This window comes from Salarias fasciatus (genome assembly GCF_902148845.1).
Source record: "Salarias fasciatus chromosome 7 unlocalized genomic scaffold, fSalaFa1.1 super_scaffold_4, whole genome shotgun sequence".
Lineage (NCBI taxonomy): Eukaryota > Metazoa > Chordata > Actinopteri > Blenniiformes > Blenniidae > Salarias > Salarias fasciatus.
In genome coordinates, this window is record NW_021941229.1 from 27,930,062 (window position 1) to 27,945,642 (window position 15,581).

Consider the following 15,581-nt stretch of genomic DNA (forward strand, 5'->3'; position numbering starts at 1 on the left):
TAGAGGAGGTCCAGCGGCGCCGGGGAGGCTCCAGAACCCTGGAACACTGCTGGTCCTCATCAGAGGAACCGGCTCCACCCCAGGGGGAACGTTCACCCGGCACCACAGGTGGAACACATCAGCAATCAGCAGCCAGAGCCCTGGCTCCGCCCACCTGACACCGAGACAGGAAAAGACAGAACCACAGAACCCGCTGAGGCAGAACGCGACACAAGAGAACCCAAACATCACCAGTGTTTCACTGCTTTATTAAACTTTAGTTGCAGTGAGTCTTCCTCTGGTTAAATTCAAGTAGAGACTCAGGTTACTGAGCACCGGGGCAGCAGGGGGCCGGGGGGGGGGGGGGGCCTGGGGGGGGGTTCTGGGTCGGGGGGGTTCGCCCAGGGGTGCAAAACAAGCCAGGACCGCCACAGCACTGAGTCCACCGAGCACCACCCTCCACCTTGTCCTCCAGCATGGAGACAGTGCTGAAGAGCTGAACAATGATAATAATCATAATAATCATAATAATAATAATAATAATAATAAAGCAGTGGTTTCATACAGCGCTTTTCTGGACACTCAGACGCTTCACACTGCATTCTTCCTTCTCTCCACTGGGTGGAGCTGAGCTGCTGCTGTAGCCTCAGCTGTACACTCCCACACTACTTTCATAAAAGCTGTAGTTTCGGGGAAACCCCAGCAGGGGGCGACAGTGAGGGTCACAGTTCTTCTCCAGTGGTTCGGCTCATTTCTTGAAACAGAAAATAAAACCTCTACAGAACACGAGAAACTTCCAGACTGCCCTGTTCCTGCTCACAGCAGAGCAGTGTCTCCTCGTGGCAGCACAGTGGACATGTCTTTGTCCACGTCCCGATGTCTCAGCGCGTCTTTGCAGATGATTAATGACAGGAAGGCCGGACTCAGCTCAGTTTAAAGAGAACAGATCAGCTTGATCTAAACGGATCGACTGGTTCTCAGCCTCATGGTCGTTCTGTCCAGAACAGATCCGCCTCGTCTCACCTGATCAGCTGATCAACAGTCTGACCAGCAGGACACATCAGGAGGACAGACAGGAGGACAGCAGGACAGACAGCAGGACAGACAGGAGGACAGCCAGGAGGACAGCAGGACAGACAGCAGGACAGACAGGAGGACAGCCAGGAGGACAGCAGGACAGACAGCAGGACAGACAGGAGGACAGCCAGGAGGACAGCTGTCCTCCTGGCTGTCCCCCTGCTGTCCCCTGCTGTCCTCCCGTCTGTCCCCATGCTGTCCTCCTGTCTGTCCCCCTGCTGTCCTCCTGTCTGTCCCCCTGCTGTCCTCCCATCTGTCCCCCTGCTGTCCTCCTGGCTGTCCCCCTGCTGTCCCCCTGCTGTCCCCCTGCTGTCCCCCTGCTGTCCTCCTGTCTGTCCCCCTGCTGTCCCCCTGCTGTCCCCCTGCTGTCCTCCTGTCTGTCCTCCTGCTGTCCCCCTGCTGTCCTCCTGGCTGTCCCCCTGCTGTCCTCCTGTCTGTCCCCCTGCTGTCCTCCTGTCTGTCCCCCTGCTGTCCCCCTGCTGTCCTCCTGTCTGTCCCCCTGCTGTCCCCCTGCTGTCCTCCTGTCTGTCCCCCTGCTGTCCTCCTGTCTGTCCCCCTGCTGTCCTCCCGTCTGTCCCCCTGCTGTCCTCCTGTGCGCTGAGCTCTGACGGAGGAACGGTTCTATGTTCTTCTGCCTTAAAGACGGAACGTCTGAACGTCCTGACTGTCAGAGACACCAGGCCAGAGGGACGGACCTGAGTGAGGACACTGATCATCTGTTAGAGAGAGAAGGGTAGTTTTTCCTCCTGAGGGAACCGTTCTGAAGAGACCTGGTGTCTGACAGGAGAACCGAGGTCCTGCTGAACCGTCCAGGCTGTTCTTGACAAGAGAACCAGGAGAACTGAGAACGTCTGGTCTGTCTGGAGAAACGAGCCGAAGCTGCTGAGAAGGTTCTTCACAATCTGGAGGTTCTGGCTGTTTATATGGGAAAGAACTGAAGCTCTGGAACCGGAGAGAACCGGTCTGGAGAGGGAGGAGCTTCAGCAGGAGAACCGAGGTTCTGAGAGAACCGGTCTGGAGAGGGAGGAGCTTCAGGAGGAGAACCGAGGTTCTGAGAGAACCGGTCTGGAGAGGGAGGAGCTTCAGGAGGAGAACCGAGGTTCTGAGAGAACCGGTCTGGAGAGGGAGGAGCTTCAGGAGGAGAACCGAGGTTCTGAGAGAACCGGTCTGGAGAGGGAGGAGCTTCAGGAGGAGAACCGAGGTTCTGAGAGAACCGGTCTGGAGAGGGAGGAGCTTCAGCAGGAGAACCGAGGTTCTGAGAGAACCGGTCTGGAGAGGGAGGAGCTTCAGCAGGAGAACCGAGGTTCTGAGCTGAACTGGAGAACGTTTCACCAAAAGATCTGAGAGGTTTGAAATAATGAGCTGAATCAGAGAAGAAAGTCAGTAAAATTTATTTCTATCATGCTTTTCACAGACGTCGGTCACAAAGTGCTTCACAGTTTAAAAATCACAACAAAAAAAAAGATTGACAGTACATGAGAACATATCGTATAAAAAGTACGTGTTACTACCAAGAGAACTGTGACTGGGGTCCAGAAAGCCTTCTGGAACAAGAACGTCTTCAGAGTTTCTTGAAGGCATCCGAGTCCAGGGAGCAGGTCTGGAGGGACCTGGTCTGGAGGGAGCTGGTCTGGAGGGAGCAGGTCTGGAGGGAGCAGGTCTGGAGGGACCTGGTCTGGAGGGAGCTGGTCTGGAGGGACCTGGTCTGGAGGGAGCAGGTCTGGAGGGAGCTGGTCTGGAGGGAGCAGGTCTGGAGGGACCTGGTCTGGAGGGAGCTGGTCTGGAGGGAGCAGGTCTGGAGGGACCTGGTCTGGAGGGAGCTGGTCTGGAGGGAGCAGGTCTGGAGGGAGCTGGTCTGGAGGGAGCAGGTCCGGAGGGACCTGGTCCCAGAGGCGCCCAGCAGGGGACTCTCAGAAGGTTCTGGTCTGGACCTCAGGCTTCGGGCCGGGCTGTAGGGTGTGATGAGCAGTGTTGGGCTAGTTACTGAAAGATAGTAACTAGTTACAGTTATTAGTTACTTCATGAAAAAGTAACTCAGTTAGTAACTCAGTTACTTAAACCAAAAAGTAATGCATTACTGAAAAAGTAACTTTCTAGTTACTTTTAAAGGTTGGCTGATTGGACTGCCTGTCGCCCTGGTTCCAGTCTGGACTGATGTTACTTTACAGACTGTTGATGAAACCGAGCGTTTCAGCTCATCTGCTCCACATCACTGAATCTGACTGCTGATGGAATACTCTCCACTGAGCTCCAACACAAACACCAGAGGATTTTTTCAATGCCTATTTATTTTATTCAGCAACAGCCTGCAAAAAATAAAGTGGCTTAAAGCAAATATAGACTTTCTGATATAAACTATTATTGAGAATCAAGTTGGACAAATTTACGAGCTTTCACTCAGCACCTGAGAACTTCTGTTAAAGAGGACGAATGGAATATGAAATGCAGACTGATGCACAACACCACATGCATATCAATACAGAAACAGCCAATTATATCACAGGAAAACAAAAAAAATCCCCTTTGCAATATGTAAACAATGATATATGCAAAATCTAAATAAAGAAAGAAACAATGTGCAATGTGCTGTAGAAACGCACAATGAAGACAAATCTGCATGTTTCAGAATAAAAAGAAATTTGCCAAATATCACAGAAATAGTGACTGTTCGCCGCTGGCGTGCATGGCGCTCTGCAGTGGCGCGTACAGCTGCTGGACCCGCAGTCCGTCGGGCCGGACGGGTTTAATAAATGGATTAAATTAAATCATAGTCGAAGTAGTAGATTGTTTTATTTCTACTGAAAATCATGCCTTGTTAAAAAAAAGGATGTTCCCGGGGTCACACACGCAATAATTAATGCGTGAAATAATGCGAATATCTCCACGACTGGAAACTCTGCTTCTCTGCCGTCTTGTTGCTCATCAGACCAGAGTGGTCGAGAGACACTGACCGGAGCGCGGACGCGGGAGAGAGAGCGCCCAATGTTTGTTCTCAGTTCAGTGAAACTTCACTGGATGTTCCAGGAGCGGCCGCCACTGCATGAGAGCGCTGTACGAAACCTCACCAACAGGAACGGAGTAACGCAACGTCTGGTAACGGAAACGGAGTTACTGAATTAAAAAAAAGAACGCATTACGTTAGAAAAAGTAACGCCGTTACTAACAACGCGTTACTACCCAACACTGCTGTCTGGTTACTGAACTGTCCTGCTTTCACCTTTCTAAACGATTGACATTTCACCAGGTGAATAAAACAAGCGTCTCACGTGGGCGCTGGTTGGTCTGGTTGGTCTGCAGAAGAGAACCTCCGACTCTCACTCAGGTGTTTTCCAACTGCAGGACTTTCACTTAGACTTCAGTATTTTTCATGACCTTTGACCCACAGCAAACCAGCAAACGAGATCATTAATGATTCCCTAAGAAACTTTATTTACCTTTAGTTGATCCAGGGTTCTTCTCTTCTTTAGTCCGCCGAGGGGAGAATATTCCTCCACTGTGAGAGAGAGAGTGTATGCCTGTGTGCGTTTGTGTGTGTGTGCGCAGCTTGTCGCTGAGCTTGGTTTCTCAGAAGTCACATGATCTCTAAGCCCCGCCCACAGCTCATGCCTTCCTGGTTCATCCAGGTTCTTCAGGTGCAGGTTTCTGTAAACTCAGCCGGTCTCTGAATCCTGCAGGATTTATGTTCCTGTTTGATCGGATGAATTCATTCATCTTGGTTCAGATGCAAAATGAAACCATTTTAAACACGCAGTCCAAAACATGACACATCTGACAATCCTGCAATTAAGAAATAACAATAAAAAATGAATGAGAAGAGACTAATTCATGCAGAGAATGATGGGAAACCTTCACTTTGATGTGACTTTCAGGGTTTTGTTCATCACAGTAGAAATCACAGCAGACGGTTTTTCTTTCTCAAACCGGAGATTTATTCTTGTTTTGTCCCCAAACGTGAATATTTTAGCATAAAGCAGCAGAAGAACCAAAAGTGAGTAAAATCGATCAGATCTTCCAGATGATCAGTCAGAGCGAGGAAAGCTGAACGGAGTTCCTGAAGAGAGACGTTCTCCAGAGAACTGAAGGTTCCACTGAGACCTGCTGGAGCCCAGCCGGGTGGGCGGGGCTGCACAGACCCCGCAAAGCATGACATCATCACGCCATAAAGAAACCAAGACCTCGTTATGACATCATCACGCCATAAAGAAACCAAGACCTCGTTATGACATCGTTATGACATCACTGACGTGTCATGACATCACAGCCCGGCGTCTCCTGTGGAAGTTGTTGAAAGGCAGCAGAGTGGGGGCGCTCTCCGCTGAGCGGCTGTGGTTCTGCCTGGACTCCAGAGGAACAGCAGCGGTTCCGGGTTCAGCGGACGTTCAGAAAGCGAGCGAAGAGGCGGACGGCGTGTTGAAGACGGGTCGGGGACTTGGGACACCCAGGCAGCTCCGCCCTCCCGTGGCGAGCGGCAGGAAGAACACCGGCTACTGCTGTTCACAAACACAGAAAGAACGGTCAGCCCGCCGCCAGCGAGGCCACGCCCCTTTGACACCGCCTGCAGTGGCTCACCTGGACGGGTCGGCTCCGGAGCTGCTGGATGAAATCCTCCACCCTGGAGCTCCCCGCGGCTTTGGCCTGAGACAGAAGAGCAGTGAGACCCGGAACATCTGGACTCTGCTGGACTGGACCAGGTCCACTGCCTGATCTACTGATCCACTGCCTGATCCACTGATCCCCTGCCTGATCCACTGATCCACTGCCTGATCCACTGATCCACTGCCTGATCCACTGATCCACTGCCTGATCTACTGATCCACTGCCTGATCTACTGATCCACTGCCTGATCCACTGATCCACTGCCTGATCCACTGATCCACTGCCTGATCCACTGATCCACTGCCTGATCCACTGATCCAGCTCGAGTCAGACCTGCAGACTGTGTTCCTCAGTTTCTGGTCCTGAGACTGAAGCTCAGCTGGGAGGAACCAGACTGGTGAAGCAGCAGTAAACAGTACCGCCTGCGGCCGCTAGAGGCTGCTAAAGACTAATGAATCAGGACAAGTGGGACAGACTGAACTTCTGCTCTGGACACTTTGGTCTCTCTTCACCGTCTCATGTCTGTTATTTTGTTTTAATCGATTGACGCCATTAAAGATTACCAGTTCAAAGAACAAAATTGTTTTAATGTGAGTCTTTCAACTGAGTGGAGTTTGTTCTTGTTGTTTGTTCTGAACTGAATTCACTCGACAGTGACCAAAGTGACGGGACTCATCTCAGTTCAGACTTTTCTCTCCTGTTTCTTTCCTTCGAGCCGACCTCTGACCCGGAAGCTAATTCAGTGGAAAGCATTGATGTTGTGACAGCGTGAAGCCAGGCGTCCCGGCGTCCCGGCGTCCCGCTCTACGTCTCCGTCCAGCCTACCAGCTGAAGCGCCGTCTGGCCGCTGTATCCGGGCCGGTCCAGGTCCGCTCCGGCCAGGCTCCAGGTCTCCAGGCCGTCCAGGTCTCCGCACAGCGCCAGGCTGACACATGACATGGTGAATGAGGGGGGGCGGGGGGTGGAGGAGGGCCGGGAGGGGGGGGTGTCGGGACGGCTCACCTGCACAGCTCGGTTCCGGCTTCCTCATGCTGGTCTGGGGTCAGGTGGGCGCCGGCCTTCCTCAGGAGTCTCACCACGTCTTTACGCCTGAGTCAATCAAACAGGAGCTCCGTGAGGAAACAACAGCAGACGACAAGAAACTATCATAAACTACCACAAACTACCACGAACTACCACGAACTACCACGAACTACAGGAAACTACCACAACGCGCTCAGACAGCCTCCTTCCAGGGTTTTCCTCGGTGTTCTAATCATCTGGATTCTGTTTGACGTCTTCAGTAAATAAAACATTTTCTGTTTTCAGTTTTGCTGGAAGGAAGAATGAACAGATCAAAGAACTGAGAACCTGATGGTAGAACCTGAAGGGGGACCTGGAGGGACAACCTGAAGGGGGACCTGGAGGGAGAACCTGAAGGGGGACCTGGAGGGGGGACCTGAAGGGGGACCTGGAGGGACAACCTGAAGGGGGACCTGGAGGGACAACCTGAAGGGGGACCTGGAGGGGGGACCTGAAGGGGGACCTGGAGGGACAACCTGAAGGGGGACCTGGAGGGACAACCTGAAGGGGGACCTGGAGGGACAACCTGAAGGGGGACCTGGAGGGAGAACCTGAAGGGGGACCTGGAGGGACAACCTGAAGGGGGACCCTCCAGGTCTGGTCTGGATCAGTTTTCCAGCACCCTCCTGGACCCTGCAGCCGGACTGACCTGCAGCGCACGGCGGCGGAGAGGGGCGTGTCCCCGTAGACGTCCAGAGCGTGGAGGGAGGCTCCGCCGGTCAGCAGGTGCTCCACCGCCTGGAGGCGGCCCTGGCAGGAGGCTACGTGCAGCGGGGTCCGTCCGTCCTGGTCCCCCGCGCTCAGGTCGCTGCCCTGTCAGAACAGGGACGTCAGGGCTCAGGGTTCTGAACGGCGCCACCTGCTGGAGCTTCATGTTTCTGCTCTCGGTGCGGGGTTCCTGAGCTGTGGAGAACCAGGAACCAGGAACCAGGAACCAGGAACCAGGAACCAGGACCAGAGAGCAGCGGACGGCTCCGGAGGAACCCTGCATGGAACCTCTCAAGACCAAACGCTTCTTTAAACACTGGCGCCTCACAGGAGCTTCCTGCTGATGCGTTCATGGAGGCCCGTTTCCATGGAAACGGCAGAAACACTGAAAACAATGTAGTTCTCAGGTTGGGCCACTAGAGGGAGCTGAAACCACACACATAGAGGACCAATTGAACCACTATCCTGGGACCAGGACCAGGAGGATCTGGACCGGGACCAGGAGGATCTGGACAGGAACCAGGACCAGGAGGATCTGGACCAGGCCCAGTAATGGTCCCAGGTGTACTGATGGAGGTCGCAGTACGGTGACTGAGGTGGAGAGGCAGAGCAGGTGATGGAGCTGCAGGGTCTCTCACCAGGTCCTTCAGGACTCGTAAGGCCTCCACGTCCCCCATCCTGGCAGCAGCACAGCACAGCGGGGGGCCGAGAGCGTCCCGGATGGCCTCCAGCTCCTTCAGAACCAGAACCGGACCAGAGGAAACAGGGTCAGGTCTCTGGACGTGACGGGACTGACCGCCGTCAGGAGACGAGCTTCGGTCCTCACCTTGGGGACGCAGACCTGCAGAGACCTGGCCACGGTCTGGATGAAGCCGCTGTCGCTCAGACGCAGCGGAACTCCGGGCAGGTCGGTGTGTTTCTCGCCTCGCAGGTTCTCCTCCATCATCTGGAAGGAACACACTCTGAAGGTCAGACCCAGCAGAACCCTGCTGCTCTTCTGTCCTCAACAGAGACACAGACCGTCCTCCTGGTCTTGGTGTCCAGGCCCGTCTTCCCCAGCAGGTAGGACAGTTTGGTCAGAGCGGCCTCCGGAGTCATGTCCCCTCCAGAGATCACGCCGGCGTCCATCAGCGCCTGGAAGAGACAGAACCGACCGGGTTCCTGTGGATCCTGACGGAGGCGGCGCCGCGGCAGCAGTACCTGTCCGGTGGCGTAGGTCATGGACACGGTTCCTCGCAGACACTGCGTACAGTTGACGACGATGACGCCGTTGTCCGTGGCCTTCTTCAGCGCCTGCAGCAGGTCCTGGTCTTTATCGGGGGCGTTCCCGCTGCCGTAGGTCTCCAGGACCACCCCCTGCAGGTCCTGGTGCAGGAACGCCTTCACCTGGACCACAAGACACGGGTCGGTTCTCCACAGCCCGGAACTCACCGCGAGGTTCTGCCAACGGTCCCTTCAGAGAACACACCCCTGAAGTAGGGCTGTCGCGGTAAACCGGTATTGACGATAATTGTGGTATTAAAAAGTGAAATTTCAATATCGTGTCTAAAATGCGCACATGATAATATCGCAGAGAGGATCTGGAGCCACTTGAAACGTGTTGCAGTGTATTTTCAAACTCCGCTCCTGTTCTTCCGCCCTGCCTCGTCTCCCTCCTGCTCCAGGGAGAGGTCCGGCTCTCTGTGGGTCTCAGAGTAACGTCTGACTGGAGGAACCTGCTGGTTCCATGAAGCTGGGACTCACCGTGGCGGCAGTGATTCCCGGGAACAGTCGGAGCAGGCCGATGTTCCGGCTCAGGTGTCTGCTGACCTGGAACTTGTCCGTGGATTTGTCCTTCCACAGGATGTCCGTGTTGACTGGAGGAGAGACGGAGAGGACAGGCTAGAAGACAGCTCAGAGTTTCTGCTCAGCAGACAGGAGCTCTGCGACCGACCTTTGATGTGGGCCTCAGTGGAGGCCAGAGGAACCAGGTTCGGGGAGCAGAAGGCATCGAAGCTCTCAGCATCCACCTTGGTGGAGCAGTTCCCTCGGTAGAGCTTGTTGTAGAAATACAGGGAGACCTGAGAACCAGGCAGAGAGAACATCTTCAGACTGGACCAGAAAGAAAGTCCACAAGGTTCTTCCTGTCCTGGAAAGGTTCCTCAGGATGGTGAAGTGACGGCTCAGAGGACATGTCCCTTAACGGTGCAATAAGTAAAATTTCATCACCAAATACCCCCCGAGAGAGACGCCCCACAGTTTAGTGAGTTTAGACAGGCGAGGGGCATCGCACCAATGGAGCAGACATGGAACACACAGAATCTGGCAACTTTGGGAGTTCTTATGTGATTGGCTCTGGAACCAGGAAGTGGGGACCAACTCCAGGAACCAGGAAGTAGTGATGAGCTAGCCCCGCCCACCAGAGTAGTTCCGTGAAACACAAAGATAGTTAAAATGTCTGCTGGTCGGACGAGGAGTTTGGAGGAAGAGCAGCGGCTCATTGATTGATGCTCAGCATGTCTGAGCTAGCTGCTAGCCACTAGCTCCTAGCTGCTAGCCACTAGCTCCTAGCTGCTAGCCACTAGCTCCTAGCTCCTAGCCACTAGCTCCTAGCTGCTAGCCACTAGCTCCTAGCTGCTAGCCACTAGCTCCTAGCTGCTAGCCACTAGCTCCTAGCTGCTAGCCACTAGCTCCTAGCTGCTAGCCAGCCACTAGGGGGACGTCCACTTCCGGTCTAGACCGGTCAATGAGCCGGTTTCTTCCTCATCGGGCTTTACTTCCTCTCTGCTCAGTGCTGGTTTCGGCCACAGCGCCTCCAGGTGCTCAGCTGGTGTAACGACGTGACGTAGTCCAGGAGTTTGGTCTGATCTCAGAAAACCAAACCCTGAACCGAGTCCCGGACTGTCCTGGTGTGAGAGCGGCCTGGAGAATCAGCGAGGGTGACGTCCTCGTCTCACCTCAGGAATGTCAAACTGTCCGGCGAGCAGCAGCGCCCCCAGCAGGTTGTCTCTGCCGTCGTTCCTCAACTCGTAGATCGGCACCTGAAGACAGAAAGACGTCTTCAGCTCCGTCAAGACCGGACAAGGACGGAGCGGCGAGACGGCGGCTCACCTGGGCGCCGGTGACCACCACCGGTTTCCGCAGGTGTTCACACAGGAAGGACAGGGCGGACGCCGTGTAGGCCATGGTGTCGGTACCGTGAAGGACCACGAATCCTGCGTACGTCTCGTAGTTTTTCTGGAGGACAGAGAAAAGGACGAGGACATGCAGTGGATGGTTTCAGGTTCCGGTACCTTCCGGCCGTTCCAGTTCCCTTCTGATTGGGGAAATCCAGAAACCACAAACAAGACGACTCAGTTTTCTGGTTTGATGTCCGGAGACGAAAACCAGGAGCGGCTCGTCTCCCGTTTCTGGTTTGAAAGTTGGAATCAAAAAACCAAAATTCATGATTTGAAGCTTGTTTCACCAGAAAACCAAAGAACAGAAACAAACCATCGCTGGAGAACACGTCATTCAAAAGACGGACTTCCTGCTGAGTTCTGGTTCTGGCTCTACCAGACCTTCATGTCCGTGTTGTGATGGTACTTGTGTGTTCTGGGTTTCGTAGCTGGATGTGATGCGTGATGCAGGTGGCGCTGTTGAGCTGTTTTCTAGTTACTGTGAATTTCCCCCAAGATATGAAACTTTTCTCCAGGAACCTTTAGAGCCTCAAACACTGGAACGTGTCAGAGAACGTCATATTTCCGGAGCGGTTCCTTCTCTCAACACATGGATCTCAGGGAAAGGATGAAGCACCTCGATGTCGGTCCCGATCTTGACCCAGTCCTCGGGGGTCATGTTGGAGGAGTCCAGCAGAGGGTTGTACTCATCGATGGTGTAGACCACCCTCTTCCTCTCAGCACTCTCACTGAATGAAGGAGAAGAAGAGACGTGAAGGGACATGTCTCTGTCTTTGCATGTGGGACGTTCACAGCAGGAGGACAGAAAGCGAGGACAGAGACAGGACGATGATCTGATGCTTCATGTTCCTGAAACTCCGCCGGATGAAGCTGATTGTCAGAAGAGCAGGAAGCTGAAAGCTGACTGTCTTGATGTGGAGTTTTATTTTCAAACAGCACCAACTAGTGGACCAACGGGAAAACTACACCCTGTTCCTGTGTCTGTGTCCCCCAGTAGAACCATGGAGTCCCCCAGTAGAACCACGGAGTCCCCAGTAGAACCACGGAGTCCCCAGTAGAACCATGGAGTCGCCAGTAGAACCACGGAGTCCCCAGTAGAACCATGGAGTCCCCAGTAGAACCATGGAGTACCCAGTAGAACCATGGAGTACCCAGTAGAACCACGGAGTCCCCCAGTAGAACCATGGAGTCCCCAGTAGAACCACGGAGTCCCCAGTAGAACCACGGAGTCCCCAGTAGAACCATGGAGTCCCCAGTCGGAGCACAGTCCACTGTCTGCTCTATCAATCAGCTCCACAGCTAAAAACACAACATGACCAACAACAACATGCTGGATCACGTGATCGCCCACCAAGCGTTCTTCACATCTGAGAGACGGTTCCAGGTCTAGAGCAAAGACGAGGTTTCAGTGGAACATGAAGCAGAGCAGCGGCAGGAGCTTCGTCAGCGGAGCAGAGGCTCAGTGGACTCACGGCAGAACCAGGGTTTGATCCCCGTAGCGCTCACGCAGGTGGTGCTTCTCAGCATAGTCCTGGTCGTGCAGGATGGGAAGCGAACGCAGGAACTTCAGGAGCAGGCCGGGGACGGGGACGAGACCTGAGGGACAGGACACAGGGGGGACTGAGTCTGGAGGAGTTCTAGAAGAGAACCGTGGAGGAACCATCAGCTTCTGGCCTGGCACGTGTTGAATAATTATATAGTTTTCTTCACATCATCTTTATTATAATATGTTATTTAGTAATGTTCATGTTATTCATGTCTCTGTTTAGGTACAGAGTGATTGTGTAAACAGGTGTGGGAAAAAGATGTATTATGAGTGACACAAAACCCAAGTATTAGTTTGCCTCTCTTTTTGTTTTTTCTGCACGCCTTTTCCCTTTTTTCTTACTGGCATCCTCCGGGCAGCCTGCCAGTCTGTTTTTCTTTTTTCAGAGGCAGAGGCCACCTGGTCTGGGCTCCTTTTTCCTTTTTTCACAAGTCAAGCAATGAAGAACTATATGAAATGTTAGGAAGTACTTGGCTCTGGTGTGAGATGTATGGAGAAGCTGAAAGTCCTGACAGAGAGGACTGGGGGGGTCCAGGACTGGACACCTTGGTGGAGGAAGGAGAGAGGGAACTGACAGGTTTGCAGCTGTGCCAAGAGCAATCTCAATCCTGCGTTCCTGAATCCTGCGTTCCTGTTACCCGCAATAAATGAGGTTGAACTCCACCTGGCGCCCGTGACATTATATGTGTGTAACACTTAAATGAAGTCGGTCTGGCATGCCAGGCTCATCATCAGTCCTCTGCTGAAGCCCAGCGGGACGTTTGACTGACGGTTCAGATCCTGGAGCCGAGGCCCAGACAGTCCTGGCCCGGGCTCGTTAAGCGCCCCAGACGAGCCCGAGAGGAGTGTCTTCATCCAACGGGCTGACGAGTGACCGGAGGAGCCGGTGTTCTGGACTGACTGGTCCCCCTGTCACCTGGAGACCGGAGGAGCCGGTGTTCTGGACTGACTGGTCCCCCTGTCACCTGGAGACCGGAGGAGCCGGTGTTCTGGACTGACTGGTCCCCCTGTCACCTGGAGACCGGAGGAGCCGGTGTTCTGGACTGACTGGTCCCCCTGTCACCTGGAGACCGGAGGAGCCGGTGCTCTGGACTGACTGGTCCCCCTGTCACCTGGAGACCGGAGGAGCCGGTGTTCTGGACTGACTGGTCCCCCTGTCACCTGGAGACCGGAGGAGCCGGTGTTCTGGACTGACTGGTCCCCCTGTCACCTGGAGACCGGAGGAGCCGGTGTTCTGGACTGACTGGTCCCTCTAGTGTTGAGTCACTTCCTGTCTTCAGGCCGTTGGACTGAGTTCTGACTTCTTCTCCTGTTTCTTCCTTTATCACGTCACTTTTTTTTCTTTTTCATCAAACCACAGTTTTTGCAGTTTCCTGCAGTCATTTCAACATTTTCATCACATGAAACCATAAATACCCTCCGTCCTCCAGCTCCTTTTCCCAGAAGACTCTTCATCACCAGCTCTTCCTCAACAGTCACCGTCAGAGTCAGCAGTTTGTTGAAGGACTGGTTCATGTGGTCTCCTGCCTGGACTGCCCCCCCCCCCCCCCCACACACACACACTCTCTCTCTCTCTCTCTCTCTTTCAAGTCAATTCAAAGAAGCCTTCTTGGCGTGACAAACACACACTCACTGCCAAAGTGTTACATAAAATAAACACAATATAAACACTTTGACACAAAACACTGCAGGACGGTGCAAATATGAAACAAGAATAAAAATGAAAAGAATAAAAATAAATTGTCTCTTTGTAGTTTTTCAGAAGGTGTTCTCAGTGTTCTGCAGGACCAGCTCCAGGTCCGGGACACAGCCTCACTCACAGAATGGAGATGGTCCTGGTCCTGGTCTCTCTCTCTCTCTCTCTCTCTCTCTCTCTCTCTCTCTCTCTCTCTCTCTCTCTCTAACCCCCCCCCCCTCCCTCTTTAAACAGTAACAGAACAGTGAGGTTCTCTACCTCCTTTGCTGTCCTTCTTCATGCCGATGGTTCCCCCGGTGTAGAGGACCAGGACTCGAAACTCCAGGACCAGCGGGTCTTCAGAGGGGGTGCGGCTCCGCAGCTGCTTCCTCCTGGACGTCTGCAGGTGGGGGCTCTGGGACGGGGCGCCGGGGTCCAGGCTGGACCGAGACAGAGCCTGGGACAGGGCCGTCCCGCTGGAGGAGGAGGAGGAGGAGGAGGACATGATGCTGCGGTGAAGCGGTGATGTTCAACAAGTGACTGACGACAAGCGACAACTCCCCAGGCTTTATACACAACGCTGTGCCCTCCCCTGGGGGGGGTGGGGGTGTGTCTGTGGAGGGGGGGTGGGGGTGTGTCTGTGGAGGGGGGGGCAGTAGATAAGAGTTCATTGAAGTCAAAGTGAAACTTGAAGTAAAACATTTCGTAACTTTCAGTATGATGAAAGACTCAGTGTTTGACGGGGAGGGGGGGGCAGGGGGGGTTCTGAGGTTCTGATTCACCCTCTCAGGATGACACCGTGACCCTTACTGTCATGAAATACAGGTAATCAGATTACTGTCATGAAGTACAGGTGATCAGATTACTATCATGAAGTATGGGTAATCAGACTTGGATTTACTGGGATTCTACTGGAGAAGCCGTAAACCGCCGGAGTCTCCTGACCCCCTGCTGAGAGCTGAGCTTCAGACGGTCGACTGAAGCTTTGAAGCTTCAGCGTCTCGTTTCAGGACCGGGACTCTGACGGTTCTGACGGAAACCTTTGATCACTTTTAGTTTCCTGGTTTCTGTTGCAGTAAATCCTGTTTGATGATCTGTCTGCAGCCGCAGAGCGACCAGCTGATCTGGACCAGCTGATCTGGACCAGCTGATCTGGACCAGCTGATCATGTGACATGAAGACAGTTCCTGCAGAGCTCGGGTCGGTCCTGTCGGTCCAGCAGCCCTGACGGTCCTCAGCTCCTCGTCAGTCACACCCAGAGTCGGCGTTCTCTTCCTGGTTCCACAGAATCCCCCGGAGGTTCTCTGACAGCTCCTGTTTCGACACATTCCACACCTGAGCGGCTGCTGGTCCTGTCAGCACTTCCTCGCAGCGGTTCCAGGGAATCTGGTCCCTGGAGACTGAGACCAGTGTCAGCTGGTTCTTCTGGTTCTTCTGGATCCGGTTCGTGCAGAGTTCACACTTTCACGTTCAGCCTCCTGCCTGTCAGGACCGTCTTCATTCCAGTACAGGGACCAGGAGCGAGGGGGGGTCTGGTTCAGGGACCAGGGTCCAGAGAGGGTCTGGTTCAGGGACCAGGGTCCAGAGAGGGTCTGGTTCAGGGACCAGGGTCCAGAGGGGGTCTGGTTCAGGGACCAGGGTCCAGAGGGGGTCTGGTTCAGGGACCAGGAGCGAGGGGGGGTCTGGTTCAGGGACCAGGGTCCAGAGGGGGTCTGGTTCAGGGACCAGGGGTTTCAGGGGCAGTGGAGTACATTCTGTACTCAGTAAAAGTACAAGTACT

At 54.0% G+C, this 15,581-nt stretch overlaps 1 protein-coding gene across 2 annotated transcripts; it reads right to left on the reverse strand.

Annotated features, from left to right (window-relative positions):
* Window positions 1–4,969: 4,969 nt before the first annotated feature.
* On the reverse strand, window positions 4,970–14,329 carry LOC115382925 (60 kDa lysophospholipase-like). Of its 2 annotated transcripts, none has more exons than XM_030084896.1 (16): window positions 14,081–14,329; window positions 12,053–12,176; window positions 11,197–11,308; window positions 10,513–10,638; window positions 10,359–10,442; window positions 9,356–9,482; window positions 9,166–9,278; window positions 8,623–8,808; window positions 8,443–8,556; window positions 8,249–8,368; window positions 8,061–8,156; window positions 7,364–7,527; window positions 6,655–6,741; window positions 6,478–6,577; window positions 5,626–5,691; window positions 4,970–5,543 (listed from the first exon to the last, which is right to left on the reverse strand). In XM_030084896.1, exons 1-16 carry the CDS (start codon window positions 14,304–14,306, stop codon window positions 5,541–5,543), a joined length of 1,848 nt encoding a protein of 615 aa, XP_029940756.1. In that variant the 5' UTR covers window positions 14,307–14,329; the 3' UTR covers window positions 4,970–5,540. The 2 variants fall into 2 exon arrangements, with proteins under 2 accessions (XP_029940756.1, XP_029940755.1); XM_030084895.1 differs by having other exon boundaries at window positions 4,970–5,546.
* Between the last annotated feature and the right edge of the window lie 1,252 nt (window positions 14,330–15,581).